The 16759-nt window shown below is 47.0% G+C and overlaps 1 protein-coding gene across 1 annotated transcript; it reads left to right on the forward strand.

Annotated features, from left to right (window-relative positions):
• The first annotated feature begins 1336 nt into the window (after positions 1 to 1336).
• LOC144160692 (uncharacterized) lies at positions 1337 to 1939 on the forward strand. The gene has a single exon (XM_077691897.1). It carries the CDS (start codon positions 1337 to 1339, stop codon positions 1937 to 1939), a length of 603 nt encoding a protein of 200 aa, XP_077548023.1.
• Positions 1940 to 16759: the final 14820 nt, after the last annotated feature.

The raw sequence follows: 16759 nt of genomic DNA on the forward strand, positions 1-16759 counted from the left end.
CCCTCCGGCCCTAGAGCAAAAATTATTTCAAAATGTTTTCGCAGGTTACGCCCCCTTACTCATACAATTTAGCTCTAAGACCGAAGTGAATAAATCATGCCAACAGGCTCGCCCGGAGTCCCAAGACGAGACACACGACTTCCCCTCCACTAACACTTGACCTCCTGGACACACCAGTAGGGGCCCGTGTTCCAGGAGCAAGTCTTCCAGCTGAAACACCAATGTATCCTGTGCCCCATACATGCTGCAACTCTGCACAATCATCGCGCAGTGAACAAATAGGGCGCCGTGTGCGTCAATTTATCCAACCTGGCTTATGCGGGAAACGACGTGGTGGCGCAGAAAAGGAGGGGTTGTATAAGCGCGGTACGGCCGCAAGCGGTGACTCTCTTGAGCAACTGCGCTTGCGGGCGGAAAAAGGGGGTTTTCAGGGCAATGGGGAACCTAAATTACGACACCCGCAAAGTAAACAGCAACCGGCGCATGCTACGGACCCTCACCGCACAACATGTGCCAACGGCACTGAATGCTGCGTGGGAGTGCACAGCACTCAACAGTGAATTGGTGGACAATCCGTGCGTCCTTTGTCGGAATGCGCACGGCACGCGCTTTAAGCTAGGAATTGGTGTACGGGCGTAGTACTGGCAACAATTTTTGCCTGCTTGTGCCTTTCTTCTTTGTATTCTGAGAAAAAGCGGCTTATTTGTTATCACATATGTTGGCTTTGTTTCATCGAGTGGGTAAAGGCTACGATACGTCAAGTATGGATAGCTATAGGAAAAATAATAAATGAAACACAGACAGGGCGACTTCTCCTAAAGCAACTCCAATTTGCAGATCGCCTAATTATAGTAAGTGAGGTGAGAAATGGGGCTTCCCAATCGTACCAATACCATGCAATCTTTGGAGCAACACAAGCAGTAGACCTACGTTATGGGTTTTCTAATAGTTATTGTGTATCACATTTGATTCGTCTAGTTGAATACCTTCAAGTTACAAAGTGAATGTTAGCATACCTTAAAAAACCATACAACGTCTCACATAACATTATACTGAGCGAGCAGCGAGACACAAATCACCTGTTGTAACATAGTAAACACACTATGAGCCTGCGTAGCAGCATCAACGCAGCAAAGACGACGAAGCACCACTCTGGGGCTTACTGCGCGAGCCTCGTGGCGCGAGCAGTCAATGCTCCCGGGAACTCTGAGCGTTCGGCCAGGCATAGCTGCTGCTGGCCCGTCAGCTGTTGACGTGTTCCTAATATACGTGTTCCTGGGCTCGGCGTTTTTATTTCCTCCTTTTGCCACAGAATTGGTGACCACAGAAATCGGACATGGCAACTGACAATCAAACCGCTTTGGATGCCCAGCTCGGAGCCGCTGCTGCAGATGACAGCCATCGAACATCCTCCGCCGCTCAGGGGGACGGGGCTGCACTTTCGCCGAAGCTTCCCCAGTACTGGCCTGAGGACTCACAGTTCTGGCAAGCCCAGGTAAACAGCCGTTTCGGCAATGCTCGCATCACGTCGCAGAGCCACAAATTCAATCACCTCGTGTCTGCGCTGCCTCCTGAAATCGCAACCGAGCTTCGCGACCTGATTGTTTCACAGCCGGCGACCACCCCGTTTGACACCCTGACGAGTGAACTCATCCATCAGATGACAATGTCGGAACAGCGATGGTTGCAGCTTCTGCAATCTGAAGAACTCGGGGATCGCAAACCCTCACAGCTACTGCGTCGCCTTCAACAGCTCCTTGGAGAAAAGGAAGCCACGTTCGATCAAGCTTTGCTTCGAGAGCTTTTTCTTCAACGCCTGCCCACATCCGTCCGCATGGTGCTGGCCACCGCGAGAGGATTATTCATTTCTCAGCTGGCCCCACTTCCCAACTCCGTCATGGACGTTTGCACTCCTGTCGAAGGTGCCGTGTTCACCTAATCACTCCCGGAACGTTTCAGGCCCACTAAAGCAGCACCCACAACGCCGTCTCCACCTGCGCTACAGAGCCGGCGTGAGGAATTCCGTGGGGACATCACCAAGCTATCATATCGATCACCGCTCTCACAGCTCAGCGCCAACACTCTCCCTCGCGCGGCCACTCCTTCTTGGGCCGCCGTTCGCCGTCGCCTTCAAGGCAAGGCGTATGCTGGTATCATCGCAACTTTGGAAAAGCAGCGCGGAAGTGCACAACCCCCAGCACTTTTCAGGGAAACTCCCCGGCGCATCACTAGAGGCGGTGAGTGGTGTCGTTTGCAAAGTAAGCCGCTTGTTTTTTGTGATGGACAAAACCACGAACTGGGTTTCCTTGTTGACACAGGCTCTGAGGTAAGCGTATTACCGTCCTCAGCCGTGTTTCGCAAGCGCAGGCCAACCACAAGCAGCTGACAAGCCACCAACAAGACTCTCATTGCAACCTACGGAGAACAATCGCTGTCACTCAACATTGGCGTCCGGAGAACATTTCGATGAATTTTTCTTATCGCTGATGTGGCCTACCCCATTCTTGGCGCAAACTTCTTGCGTCACTACAAATTGTTAGTTGATATTCACCGCAAGCGCCTCATTGATGCTACAACGCACCTCTCTGTGCTTGGTATTCACCGAAGAAACCGCTCTTGGCGGTCGCAAGCACTTCGTCTAAGTCGGTCTATGACAAGCTTCTTTAGGAATTCCCGTCCCTTCTGCGACCTGCCAACTTCTTCCTCCCCATCCGACATGACGTCACTCATAACATTGTCACTACGGGCCCATCCATTCACGCTCGAGCGCGACTCTTACCGCAGGATCGCTACACGATCGCACGTGACGAGTTTGAACACATGCTTGAGCTCGGAATAGTTCGACCGTCGTCAAGCCCTTACGCATCCCCGCTTCACATGGTTCCAAAGACGTCACCTGGAGACTGGCGTCCCTGCGGAGACTACCGGTTGCTCAACAACGCCACTGTTCCTTATCGTTACCCCCTTCCGCACATTGCACACTTCTCAGCACCACTGCATGGGGCTACGATTTTCTCTAAGATCGACCTTGTTAGGCCTACCATCAGATTCCTGTGGAGCCGGCAGATATTGTAAAGACGGCAATCATCACGCCGTTCGTATTTTTTGAGTACGTACGCATGCCTTTCGCCCTTAGTAGCGCTGCACAAACTTTCCAACAGTACATTGACACCGTGACCGGAAGACATCGAAGGCTTGCTTGGGTTCAGTAGCGACGCCGCACAACACATCCAGCAGCTTCGCCAACTCTTCAGTCGCCTTGTCGAATACGGCCTTATCCTCAATAGAGCCAAGTGCTAGTTCGGTGCTCACGAGCTGGACTTCATCGTCTACCGTGTAGACAAGAATGGCATTCGCCCACTCCCTTCAGTACAGGCAGTCGAAGTACAGCCCATCGAAGACTTTCCGCAGCCATCTTCCATACGCAAACTCCGCGAGTTCCTTGGCCTCCTAAGTTTTTACCGCCGTTTCATCCCGAACTGCACCGCTCTCCTCCGCCCACTGACAGACATGCTCACGGGAAACAAACCAAAAGCATTTCCAGTCACTTGGTCTCCAAAAGCACTAACCGCTTTCAAAAATGTCAAGACCAAGCTGTCTCAGGCAACCCTTCTCGTTCATCCCAGAGCGGGAGTTCGCTTTACCGAATGACCGATGTTTCTGACGCCGCAGTCGGAGCTGTCCTGCAACAGTTTTTGTACAACGCCGGGCAAACCCTAGGTTTCTTTTCCCTCAAGTTATCACCCGCGGAGTCACGCTACTGCACTTTCGGAAGAGAACTCCTTGCAATATACATGGCTGTACGTCACTTCAGGCACTTGTTGGAGGGTCGAGAGTTCCATATCCAGACGGACCACAAACCTTTGACCTTCTCCGTCCGGTCGAACTCCACCAAATTGTCACCCCGTGAAACCCGCCATCTGTCTTTTGCCGCGGAATTCACAACGGCATACCACACGTGCAAGCGCAGGACAATGCTGCCGCGGATGCACTCACACGTGTCGCCGCCATCTCCAGTTCCCACAACTCGGGTGACATCGACTTCACTGCACTCGCATCAGCGCAACAAGATGACGCCGAAATAATAGCCCTTCAAAAAAACCCGGCGCGATGCACCTTTCTGAAGTTCCCATCCCATCGTGTGCTGTCCCGGTGCTTTGCGATGTTTCCACTCAAACCCCGCGTCCACTCATCCCGGCGAATTTCCGACGCATTGTTTTTGATGCTTTCCATAGGCTATCGCACCCTGGAATACAAGCCACGCAACATCTGCTGACGCAGCGTTTCGTTTGGCCGGGCATCAACAAAGTCGCACGGTTCTGCTGAGCTTCTGGCTACTTTGAAGAATGATCTACACTGCACGTCCGCAGAGATGGTTTTTGGTGCGTCGCTGCGCCTGCCGGGAGAGTTTTTCACTGATTCCAAATCATCACCGTGCCCTGATCCCACCGACTACGTGACCAAACTACTAGATTCGTTTCAGTCACTTCATGCGCCCGTACCACGCTCTCAACAGCGTGCGGATTGCCATTATCCCAGCGAGCTGACAACGTCCCCCTACCTTTCTGTCCGCGGTGACGCCTGGCGCAAACCAGTTTAGCGCCCGTATGACGGACCCTTCCACGTCATCCACTGTGCTGACAAGCATTTCACTGTGGATTTGGATAGCAGACACGACACTATTTCGGTTGATCGCCTCAAACCAGCGTTCATTGAAGTGCAGCTCTCTACACAACAAGACAAATCCACAATACCAAGTGTGGATCACCCTGCCCAGCCACCCACTAAGAAACTGAAAAGTACGCTTGTGGCGATTACGGGGTCGTCCCCTAAAAGGTACGATGGGTGTAGTGGAATGTGTTGTCTGTATAGTTGTGAGAAGTGGCGGGGTCATATTGTTTCTAGTGCCTTTCATTTTAAGAGGATGTGGATCTTTGATAGGGCCTCTTCGCACCTGCGGCACAGATATCTAAAAGATCGAGTGAGATAGCGCTAGTGCATTGCAGGTCTGGGCGCTGTCCGTATTCTAGCCAAGGCGACTTCTGTGTATCTGTAGCGTATGTCGGTGGTGTATGGTCCAAAGTTCGGTTTTATTTCGTGCAACATGTTGTATGTTTGTTCACTCGAGTGTGTTTGTCATGTTTTGCGAAGTTGTATATTGTGTGGCTTCATGTCTGTATAGGGTAATGTGGTTATGACTACTGCATTCAAGAGTTTAGAAGCAGCAGTCATTCGTTCCAAGGTTTTGTTCCCAGCTATACCCCAGTGGCCAAAGACCCCGCAAAGAACCAGTTCAAATTTCTGGACATACAAAGACTTGATGATCAGAGTGACAACATGGTTCTGGAGGGCTTTGCTGGCGACAATGCCTGCACAACACTGATGGAATCTGTACACATCACGGAATGTTGGAGGTGGCTTTGAAGTATAAGATTAACAAAAAAATAGTGCACCATGAGCGTCTGTTGTAAAGATACTAGTATTGCTATTCAGAGATCTAGTTACACTAGGCCTGGCCCATGCGCTGCGCAGGACACAGAAGTGGCAGTTTTAGAGGCGTCCATATGAAATTCAGAGCACTGATACTTCTGCTGCCTATACAAGAAGTGCTGCAGAATTGCACATCTGGTAGATTGTTTTTATCTATCTGTGTGAAAGATGTGTCGCATGATACAGGTTAGAGGTTCCATGGTGCTATAAAATCAATTACAGAAGTTTGGACGGTATTTAGGGAGTCAGCAAGATCTGAAGCTTCCTCCCTAACTGTGCAAGAGAAGGGCGCAGAGAACGACGGTCAGTGTAGAAAGAGTACAGTCATGCAGGTATCATACAAACTGATTTAAAAGAATGGTAATGCATGGATGAAAATTTAAAAGCCTAAAGGGGATCTGTGTATGCTCGCTTACGTTGTAGGTTCTGTTTGTTATACTCCACTTCGGGGCTTTCGACCGAGCTAGTGCGGAAGGCGCCACATGACCGGCAAAGCCCCAAGATGAAGCAGTGGGTCCAGCATTTTGAGAGAAGTTTTACTTGCTGACCTATAAAGAACGCTTCCATATTGCAATCGTAAACCAATCAGGCTAGTAAAAACACGTAAAAGAAGTTGTTTGTCAGCACCATATGAAGGATGGAACAGGACCTTGAGTATTGCCATAACCTTTAGGCTTTTATGTTTATGTTATTTATAAGTGGAATGAATATAATGGTTTCATTAGGAATACACCTAAAAACTTGGGTTCCTTTCTGACATGAATTGAGACAAATTTATTTTGATGTCTTGATCCGGCCGAATGCACGTTTGTTTCGAAAACAAAACACAAGTACACTTTCCTTGATTAAATGTGAAATCGTTGCTATCTCCCAGACAGCTGCTTATTACCACGAAGCTAAAATTGGCGCTCGCAGATAGACAGGTTCCAAGATAAACAGAAGAGATTGAGCAGGAAGTGGATGGTGGCAATGCCTTTCGGAGGGAATTCATTTTGACAAAAGAGTGCAGCTTACAACTCCACCTTGCGGAATACCATTTTCTTGAACATGAACCCTTGAGAGTGCGCTGCTAACTCTCACAGGAAATGTTCTTTCGGAAAAATAACTAGCAAGAGTATTCATGTTACCCGGCATGCCAAATTACTTCAAATCGCTGAGGATACTATACCGCCAAGCAATATCATACGCCTTTTCATGATCAAAGAATACTGTCCTACACTACTGCTTATGTAGGTAGGCATATTGAATGTAGTGTTCTAGCGATACTAGTTGGTAATTTGTAGATAGCACAACCCTGAAGCGTGCCTGGCAGCCCTGGAGAAGACCGTTGTACTTATGATTGTATACGAGTCTTCTGTACATCATCTTCTCGAACGGCATACACAGGCAGCTTGTCAGGGCAATGGGACAATAACTGGCAATAGATGAACGGTCCTTTCCTTGCTTCAGGAATGCCCCTGCTATGGCCTACCTCCAAGAGCCTGGAATGTGCCCCGAAAGCTATATTTTAAATTATTGGTGTAGGAGCGTTTCAAGGGTGTTTGGGTGTAGGTGTTGTATCGTGGTGTGTGCAATCCTAACTGTGACGGGGGGACAATTTTTATTTCCTCTCGGCAGCCCTAAACTTATGCAGTGTAAATTCACATTTCTAACCAGATTTTGACCTCCCATTGTCTTGTAGAAACTTCTTTTCACAAGCTGTGGTATGCTTCAGAAAAATGCTTGTGCAGAGCTGGAAAAGTGTTGGGAGTGTTGTGCAAGTGTGTTAGCCTGGTCTTCGAGTGTGTCCCCTGTTGTACTGCCCAGGGGAAGGCTATGCGTATGCTGTCCTGTAGGCTAATGCAGTCTTCTCCATACCTTGTGAGTGTCTGTGTATGAGTTGATGGAAGTGAGGAAGGCGCGCCGACTCTCCCTTTTCGCCTCAGGATACACACGCTTCCCAAAAGCCTTTCCTTGTTTAAAAGAACTGAGATTATCCGACATGGGTACCACCGAAGGAAACCAAATGCTTTGATCTGGGCAACTCGCGCCCGCTTGCAGTCTTCATTCAACCAAGGCCTCCTTGTGTTGCAGGAAGTACTGGAAGCCTGAGGAATAAACTTCTGGCCAGCGTCGGGTATGTGCGCCGTGATTTGATGGGTGGCTTTCTCCACGTGTTGCTGTATTATGGACTGGTGGTGAAATTTTCACATTTGTGTAAATGTACTCCAGTGTGGTTTTGATTCCTTAAACCTATGATGGGAAGATGGACTGCTTGGGCGTGCACCTATACAGGTTAGGGAATGGGGGAAATGGTCACTACCACATGGGTCTGTGCCCACACCCCACTCACGATATGAAAAGAGAACTGCAGAACCAATAGCCAAATCAAGATGCGAGTAGGTAATGTGTCCAAAGTTGTGGTATGTCGGCTCTTTTTTGTTGAAAAGACATGCTCCAGAGGATGTTAAAAGCTTCACTAGAAGGTGACCTCTAGCATTCATGTGGGAGGAGCCCCAAAGAGAGTTGTGCGCATTGAGGCCTCTGGTGAGGATGTATGGCTCGGGTAGCTGGTCAACCAGTGCAATGAAATCGGAGCTCAGGACTGTAAAATCAGGAGAGATGTAAACGCATATTACCATTATCAACCTAGTAAATATCTTACTGATCGCGCAAGCATCGAAGACAGCAATTAAAAAGAGAGGGTGGCATGCTAATGATTTCTGGGCTTGAATCGACACCCCGCCCTAATAGTGGATGCAGCCAACCCTGCCCTTTCTGAATACCATGTACTCAATCAGAAATTTGGCAATTTAGAATTGAGGTGCGTTTTTGGAGACACATGACACTTGGCTGACTTGAATGCAACATCTCACACTTATCGTAGATATTTTTTAAGGAGGAATTTTCAGTTTCCTTGGATGATGTTGTTTGTTCCCCTTATTTACATTTAGCAAAAACTATAGTGTTTGGGTGTGTGCGTACATGTGTCGCCTTTGGGGGCGGTTACGCTGGAATTAGTCTTTTTGAGCCTTTCTGTAGGCTTGGATTTCGGAGGCCACTCCTTGCACTGCGCTCAGGCATCAACGGCCGGACATCCATCTCCTTGTCAGTTGTCAGAGAGGTGCCTGATGGGCCGGGCCCACCGGACTTAGGCCCCCTTCGTGGACCCTTATTTTAAGCCGCCACCGCCGAGTGTGTCGGGGCACCAGACGTGGCTCGGTGGGGGGGGGGGGGGTGCGGTGGCAGTGGGAGCCGATGCGTGGCCCCGGTGTCCATCCCCTCGGCACCCTCCAACGCACTGGAGGAAATGAATACGAGGTGGGAGTGGCACTGCTCCCGATAGAGGCGGTTGACACCACAACCGCTGTTGCCTCAACAAGCGGCGTGGCGAGGGGTTGGGTGTCCTGAGCGCAAGTCAGGGGGTCTTGAGGAGGGACAAGGTTCGACTTGCTGAACAGGGTCCCTGAGAAAACCAGACGCCGCTCCACCCCCAGCGAGCAGTGTCGGCGTACCTCCACAGGGGGAAAGAGGCGAACCTCTTTTTCGCCTGTGGGAAAGTGATGTTCTCAGTCAACTTGATGATGATGATCTTCTACATTTGAAATTTTTCACATTTGCAGGAGAATGACGCATGCTGTCCCCTGTAGTTCACACAAGTGAGGGTGCTAGATGGCCAATTGCCACTCGGATGATCTTCCGCCGCGCATTTTCCACGCGTTGTTCGGCCACGGCAAGAGTTTGTACCGTCACCGAACCGCTGGCACCTAAAACAACACCGTGGGGTGAAGATGTAGAGATGAATGAAGCACTGTATAAAGCCTGCATTTATAGGTTGCGAATGAACTCCGTGGTCAAAAGTGAAGATCATGTCCTTGGTGGAAGTCCCCTTCTCCTCTCTGGGGATGGTGTTGCGTCTCACGGCAGTGACACCCTGATCCCTCAAGCCCGCAAGGTCAGAAGATCTGGCTCCGATATCACACCCTGCGAGCTTTAGAGGCTGTGGTGGGGTGTGACCATGATGTATAAATCAGCCAGTGTAGTCGGAGCTAAAGGTTTGTGGACTCCTGCTTATCAGTTACCTCGATGAGGAGTTCAGCAGATTTATGTTTTTTAGCCCTATACTATTTTCCTATTATGGCTTCGAGATATTTTGTGATCAAGAACACCGATTGTGATGCAAGAGGGTGTGCTGCACTTAGAGATTCTATGGCAAGAAGTCGAGAGAAATGGTCTGGTTTTGGAAAGGTTGCCAATGGCAACGGGGTAAAAGATTCCTCACGTTTTTGTGGAGGGTAGAAAATACCACATAGCATAGTATAAAAGGTGGGGATGGTTTTACATTCTTCTCAAACCTTACCCTTATAGCTTGAGAGGTCCAGTAGCTCCCTGCATGGAAAACAGACAGGGAACGCATCCGCCGGAGCTTACCTGGGCTCCGACGCCCACCGTTTTAGGTTTCCACCCTTCACCTTAAAAACACATAACCACAGTAGATTATAGCCTATGTCGGGGGCTCGAGGTCCATGGTGTCGCCAATATCGTCGCCAAGGTTACTCAAACTGCCACGTGTGAGGTAATAAACCAAGGAGAACATAGCTGTTCAGATATCGTTTTTGTAGGAATATAAAGGCGTATTAAGCGTTGCATTTCTGATTTTAAAAAATAGCCCAGTTGGATTCAAGTGAGAACTGTGCAAATCTGGGAGTAAAGTTTTCAACAACCGTTAAAAACTCCCGATTCATACTGTCGTATTCACCTTTATATTACAGCGTAGTGTTTTTGTGGTTTTTTTTTTTGCTTTTGTGCAAACTGAATGAGAATGAGATATGCACAATTGATCTCCTATGCCGCGAATGTAGGTGACAGGGCGAATATGTCAGGGTGCGAAGTTAAAAAAGGTAAATGCTGGACGAATGGTCGGTAACACATGTAGGCTGAGTGACCTGTTGATAAACTCGCCCATAGGGTATTTTTTGATCACGTAGCCGCAGTATAAGACCAATTTATACAAGGAAATATAAAGTCCCCAAATAACAATATGGGACTCTTTGGGTGGGTGGTTCTTACTTGGTTCAAATTTTCATGAAACAGACGTGCGAAAGTACTGTTAATACTAGGAGCTCCATAGCAAACTCTCATCAAGATGCGCGGGTAGGGTACGTGGCAGCAGAGCCAAAGAATTTCGAAAGGTGATGTAATATAGACGCGCACAGAGCGTAGGTCCCGTTTCGGGGATACAAGGACGGACCCAACGCGCAAGTTATTATTCCGGTCTTTGCGAGTAATGTCAAAGACAGTGAGACATGACAATATTTCTGTATCATCGAATGAAGGGTTAATTCACGTTTCCGTTAGTAGGCAATATTTGACGATGAAGAAATATTGAAGTCGCATAGCTGATGTTGGTCCGTTGGTTGGTTCGTATGTTGGTTACCATAAGTGATTAATACAGATTTAAAAGGAGGTGACTCCCGTTCTTTTTTGTTGGCTGCCATGAGCTATTTCCGACAACAGTATTTGGAGCACGATAAAACACATCGGTTTTGTTCTCAGGTCAGCGTTTCATGGCGTAGCTTGTAGCTTGAGTTTTCAGTTTTCCTAAATTTAACCTGCCCTTTACGGGCACGGCGAGTACTAGAGGAGAGATCTTCGGAAATGTGAATCCGGCGTCCTAAACACACTGCTTAGAGACAGTATACGGTCTTTGTATTTAAAATGGGTAAATTTTACTGTTATTGGTCTACATTTTCCGGCGTGGACTGTACGTATGTGATGGGACCTTTCAATGTCACAGGGTTAAATGATAGGTTCAAGAGAGGATGACAGTGGTTAATTACTTTTTTTTCTTACTCTTGGCAAGACTCTTTTTGGGTATCCTGTTGCCCACAAAATACAAGAGATTGCGCCTTGATCGGATCTCTGCGTCATTGATTCGAGCCGTCATCAGTTTTACATGAGCAGCATTGTTAGCAGCATCCGACTGCAGCACCATCAGTAGCGGCATCATAGTCTTTAGAGAAGCGTGGTCAGACTAGATCCTTATTAGTGCTGCAATAACGTTGTGCGAATCGCTTTAAATTGCTGTAACATAGCTGACTTCCGAGATTGCAATTCTTTAAGTGCCTTGAGCATTTGCGACGAAACGTCGGCGGACTCACATAATTTAGAAAAGTGAGGCCCAGGATTGTCTCAACATCCTCAGCTACCAAAAGAAGCAGCCCTATCGCGTTTGGGCAGTCATAACCAAAGTAAAAAAGAAGTGTGAGGTCGGCAGCATGACTAGGCCAGGGTAACTAGTTCGCTTAGCAAAAAGGCAATAGCGGTTTTTTACCTGCACCAAAAAGACGCGAGGAACATAAGCTCGCTCCATTGTGGTGCAGCCGAGCTCACTGACTGCTGCAACGATCCGCACGGGCTTTATCTTCAGGTTGAACGCATGCGCTGTGCAGCACCTTCCGGCTTCCAGATACGTGCAGCATCGCCAAGATGTCACCCGATATGGCCAGTGAAGGTGAACTGGCTGCGCAGATATAGATGAAAGTGTACTTTTTGTGATCGTAGCTGCCACTTCGTCCGCCTTCTATGTCGAGAGACGGCCCGTGAACGGCACAAGTACACAGTGGACAGCTGCAGGGCAGGCGACGTGCAATCTGGGTGTTTCGGAGCTCTAGGCACAAAAATTTGAAAAACTGCACCAAAACGAAGCGAAGATTACATCGGTGCATTTTGGTGCGGCCGAGCCCACTGATATTACGGCCATTATAATAGAATTTGATCGATCAATCAGAACATGGTTGTTAAAAAAATAGGCCTTCCTTCATTCCCGCGCTCGTATGAAGTCATACTTCGCTGTTATTTGTGTATAAATATGATCTTCTTTTTACATATTATTGAAGTTCTGATAAAAATTGCAATATCTTTACCAAAATCGCATTCTCCGAAATTAAAAAAATGTAACTACTTTCCAAAATTTGCGGAATGACGTGGGGTTGCCCCATTGGTGAACTACCCACACCAGTTTTGTTTTTACCCCCATTGTGTGCTGCGTGGTTATGCCAAACAACTTGCAAGGAAACTTACTTTAGCTACGGCCTGTAAAGAAAATTTGTTTGCAAGAAGCTTTAAATACACACATACATACTGGTCGTTTACCAAAGTTACCGCTTTGCTTGCAAATACAACGCCCACGGTTAACCTTTTTATTTATTACCTATATGTAGAGGTTAAAAGGAAATGTACTGTTCTTATAAGAAACATTGTTGTTAGTAATACTTCTAGCTGAACGCTGTAAACATGTGCCGAAATATCGCACTCGTTAACAAACTGAGGTATATTGCGCCTTTAGGAAATACTTAGAGGTTTTTAATTGATTGATTGTATGGTTTAACGCGGCGACAGAACGCAGGTGATGAGGCGCGCCGTAGTGGAGGGCTCCGGTATAATTTTGACCCCCTGGGGATCTTTAACGTGCGCCGAAATCTCGGGCACACGGGCGTTTTTGCTTTTCGCCTCCATCAGAAAAGCGGCCGCCGCGGCCGGGAATCGAACCCGCGACCTCGTGCTCAGCAGCGCAACGCCTTAGCCACTGAGCCACCGCGGCGGGTACTTAGAGGTTTAAAAAAAACAACTTAGAGGTTTTTAAAACATTCAACAGGGAAAAGCCTGATACAGTGTAAAATACAGCTTAATCATCGTCCACCTATTCAAAAACAAAACCAAAATTTAATCCTAAAGATAATATATCCAATTTCGGCTTTTTAGTGGTATTATTTCAGAAATAAATGCAATTTCTCATTATTGCACCACCTCTGGTAATAAAAATCTTGGGAAGTTATTTTTTGGTAAATTTTATTGCTAGATATGTATTTTAACCCTTTCAGCCCTGGCGTCGTCATTTGACGACACAATACATAATATCCTCTAGCGCCTAACCAACGAAACCAAAACTGCGGGTTTTAAGGCTGAGGGTTGTTCAAGTATACCTCTTGCGATAGACACCACCATTGTTGAGATTTCGCGAGGCTGGACGATATGAAAAAGACGAAGCTTCAGTGGACACAGGATATGACAACCGTGCGGGTAAGGAAACAGAAATTCCGGTTCGTCAAAATGTTTATAAATCCGTAAATACTTGGATTACCAGCATGATATTTTTTCTTTAAGATCAGGGTGTCATGGGGTTTCCGTCAAAAAGAAAAAAACGTTTTTTACAAAAAAGAAAAATTTTAATTGCCTAATGACCTAATTAATTAACGTGCCTGCAAATTATTAAATACTTGCACTATTGGCGTAATTTTTTATTTCTGTGCTTCTGATGTCCAAAGCTGTAAGAAAAAATGCGTAAAAACAATTTGCGCTTGAAATAAAAAATCCAGGGCTGAAAGGGTTAAACTCTACAAGCACATTTCACATAATGCTCGACAGCTTCACTGCAATTCTCATCATTCTGGCTTGTTTATTGTCCAGTAAGACTAAGTGCCACACCCTTATTTTTCACATGTAATTGTGTCCCTTTGATTAATGTCAACTCCGATTATAACGAACCTGGATAGAGAGAATTATAATATATATAGAACAAGAACACCTCAGGTGTGAAAATATATGCGATTTATATAAAACGAAGTTCGCATCGAATATATCGATCTCGGTGGACGTGGAACGGTGGGCGAAATGCATAGTCTCACAGCTGTAATCGAGATGTCGGTGTGCCCCGCCTTAGACGCTGAGCCTCACTTGGAGCGACGTCACGGCCGACGCTTCTCGCAACTGAACCAAAGTTGAAACCCAGGCTAGTTTAAAATGGTTCATGACTGCAACTACGCAATACAAAACTACACCATCCTGAGCTTCGTCACCGACCAGGTTGCGTCACGGTGATCCCCTCTGATGCTGACACCGTCATCGAAGTCATGGAAGCTGGCGCTTTTTAAACATCCGAAGGGGTAGGGGATCTCGTGAGTGAAAGCCATCTAGTGCTTAATGAAGCGCTTTCGTTAGAGGATATGCTAAGACATTATTGCATCAATATTGAAGGACACGGACTAGAATTCTGGGTTAGTAGACGCTGCCAAAACGAAATTGAAAGCTAGAATCATTTCTTTTTGGAAACACGCAGTTGAGGTAGGAAGAAGTCTTGTAGCTCGTCATAAATGGATTTTTTTTGTGTATGGTAGCGACATACTTCATGTAGTTTTGGTATCTGCATGATGGAATTGGCGTGTCCCGCACATTGCGAACTCGTAACAAAAACCCGTTTTCGGCGATTTTTGCTATATTTAACTCTTGGATATATCGAACTCTTTGCGACGCATAGTACAGTTCGCAAAAACCGGGTTTTACTGTAGTCTGCAATTAAAAAAAAGCAATAGTGCAAGCTTATCTTCCCCAAACCTCTGAATTCTGGAAAACATCAACTCACTGGGATGTTTAGTCGTGTGCAGAGCAACACTTGTTTTTTCAAAACGCTGCAACAAAACTAGAAGCTGTCAAGTGTGTTTTGACCAAACCCCTGTTTAAATTTTCTGCCGAAAATCTAAAGTGAGGCCACTTTGTTTGATCTACCAGAAGAAATATCAACTGCGCAGACCTTGACTGGCTGACAACCCCTCAACTCGACTACTGCTGGAAAGCGCAGTGGACAACTGCATCGTCTGCCAAGGACCATATAAGCCGCCACCCCGCCAGCATACCCTTCAGTGGGCATGGGAGCAGCGCCTTTGGCACCGCTCCTAATCGTCAAACTTTCACCATGCAGGTGTGTACTTGCTTGCCACTGTATGCGAAAAAAAGCGACGATCGTTGCTTATTGCTATTCCCATGCCCACAAGTCTTAAGGGAAACCTTGTCTGAGTGTTTTTCTATGGCTTTGCTGTTACTATGTTGCGGCGACATAGAATCTAACCCTGGGCCTACCACTAGAGCAGACGCCCTTCTTGATCTAGAATCTTTACCGGAAAACCCAAGCGAGCAAATGGGGGCTCTCTTTCGGTTGCTAAAAGATGTTCACACGCGTTCAATTCAGGGTTCGAAACATCAAATCGATCTAGCAGCCGACATAAAAAGCATCAAATCAGGACAAAAAAGCATTGAAGCCAAGGTATCCGACATTCAAAGCAGGCTTGACGCCCTAGAAAAGAAATCAAGTAGAATAGACGACCTTGGCGCGCAAATTACACAGGTACAGTCGACTGCTGAATCACTGGCTGTACAGCAGGATGTCTTGCAGTCACGTATTGACGAACTTGACGATCGTTCACACAGAAATAATCTAATTTTTTATGGCTTGCCTGACGCTAAGGAAACTTGGCAACAAACGGAAGCTAAATTAACTGAGGTGTTGAGCGAAACCATTACCTCATATCCCGCAGGCTCATTTGAACGAGCGCATCGTATAGGCACGCTATCGCCAAACAAATGCCGCCCTGTTGATGCAAATTTTTGAACTTTAAAACTAAGGAGCAGGTATTTTCAGCTCGTAAGCTGCTAAAACCAAAGGATATAACAATATCTGAAGACTTCTCTCCGGCTACTCGTTTTGCCCGTAAAAAACTAACCGAATTCGGCAAAAGCCAGCCCGTTTCCCCTCCCTTTCTAATCAGCTACAACAAGCTCATTGTAAATAAGAAACGCTACACTTACAACGCAACCACAGATAGCATAGAGGAACTTAACGCCAGTGAACACCCTGAGACAGATGATAACGTCGCCGCCACTACAAACAGTGTCGCCTAGGACTACGAGAGGGGCAGTGGACGGCCGCTCGCACAACTGTCTGTCATATTCACCAATGCACGCAGTATTGTTAACAAACACGATTCATTGTCATCCGCAATAGATACTTGTTCTGCGCATATTATCGCACTCACAGAAACTTGGCTGTCTCCGGATATACAAAACTCTGAAATCTTTGAAGAAGCGTCCCACTTTAACATATATCGACACGACCGCACTACGTCCCGTGGTGGTGGCGCACTTCTGGCAATTTCTAACAAAATTCCTTCTTCGAGCATATCAGTTAGCAGTAATCTCGTAATCATCTGGGCCTCAGGAACAGTTGGTCATCGCCAAAGCATTCTTGGCGTGTGCTATAGATCCCCGTCCTCTTCCACCAATTTTATAAATGAACTGCATGACGTCCTTAATGAGATTACTTCCCGGTTTCCTACATCACCCGTCATACTTTTAGGCGACTTCAACTACCCCAATAAAACATGGAATACTAATCCTCCCACGTTAGCTCCGTTTTCAACCGAATCGCAAAGATTCTTGGACATGTGTTCCACCTTTT

This window comes from Haemaphysalis longicornis, unplaced genomic scaffold (genome assembly GCF_048455015.1).
Source record: "Haemaphysalis longicornis isolate Haplotype H1 unplaced genomic scaffold, Haemaphysalis longicornis Haplotype H1 scaffold_11, whole genome shotgun sequence".
Taxonomy (NCBI): Eukaryota; Metazoa; Arthropoda; class Arachnida; order Ixodida; family Ixodidae; genus Haemaphysalis; species Haemaphysalis longicornis.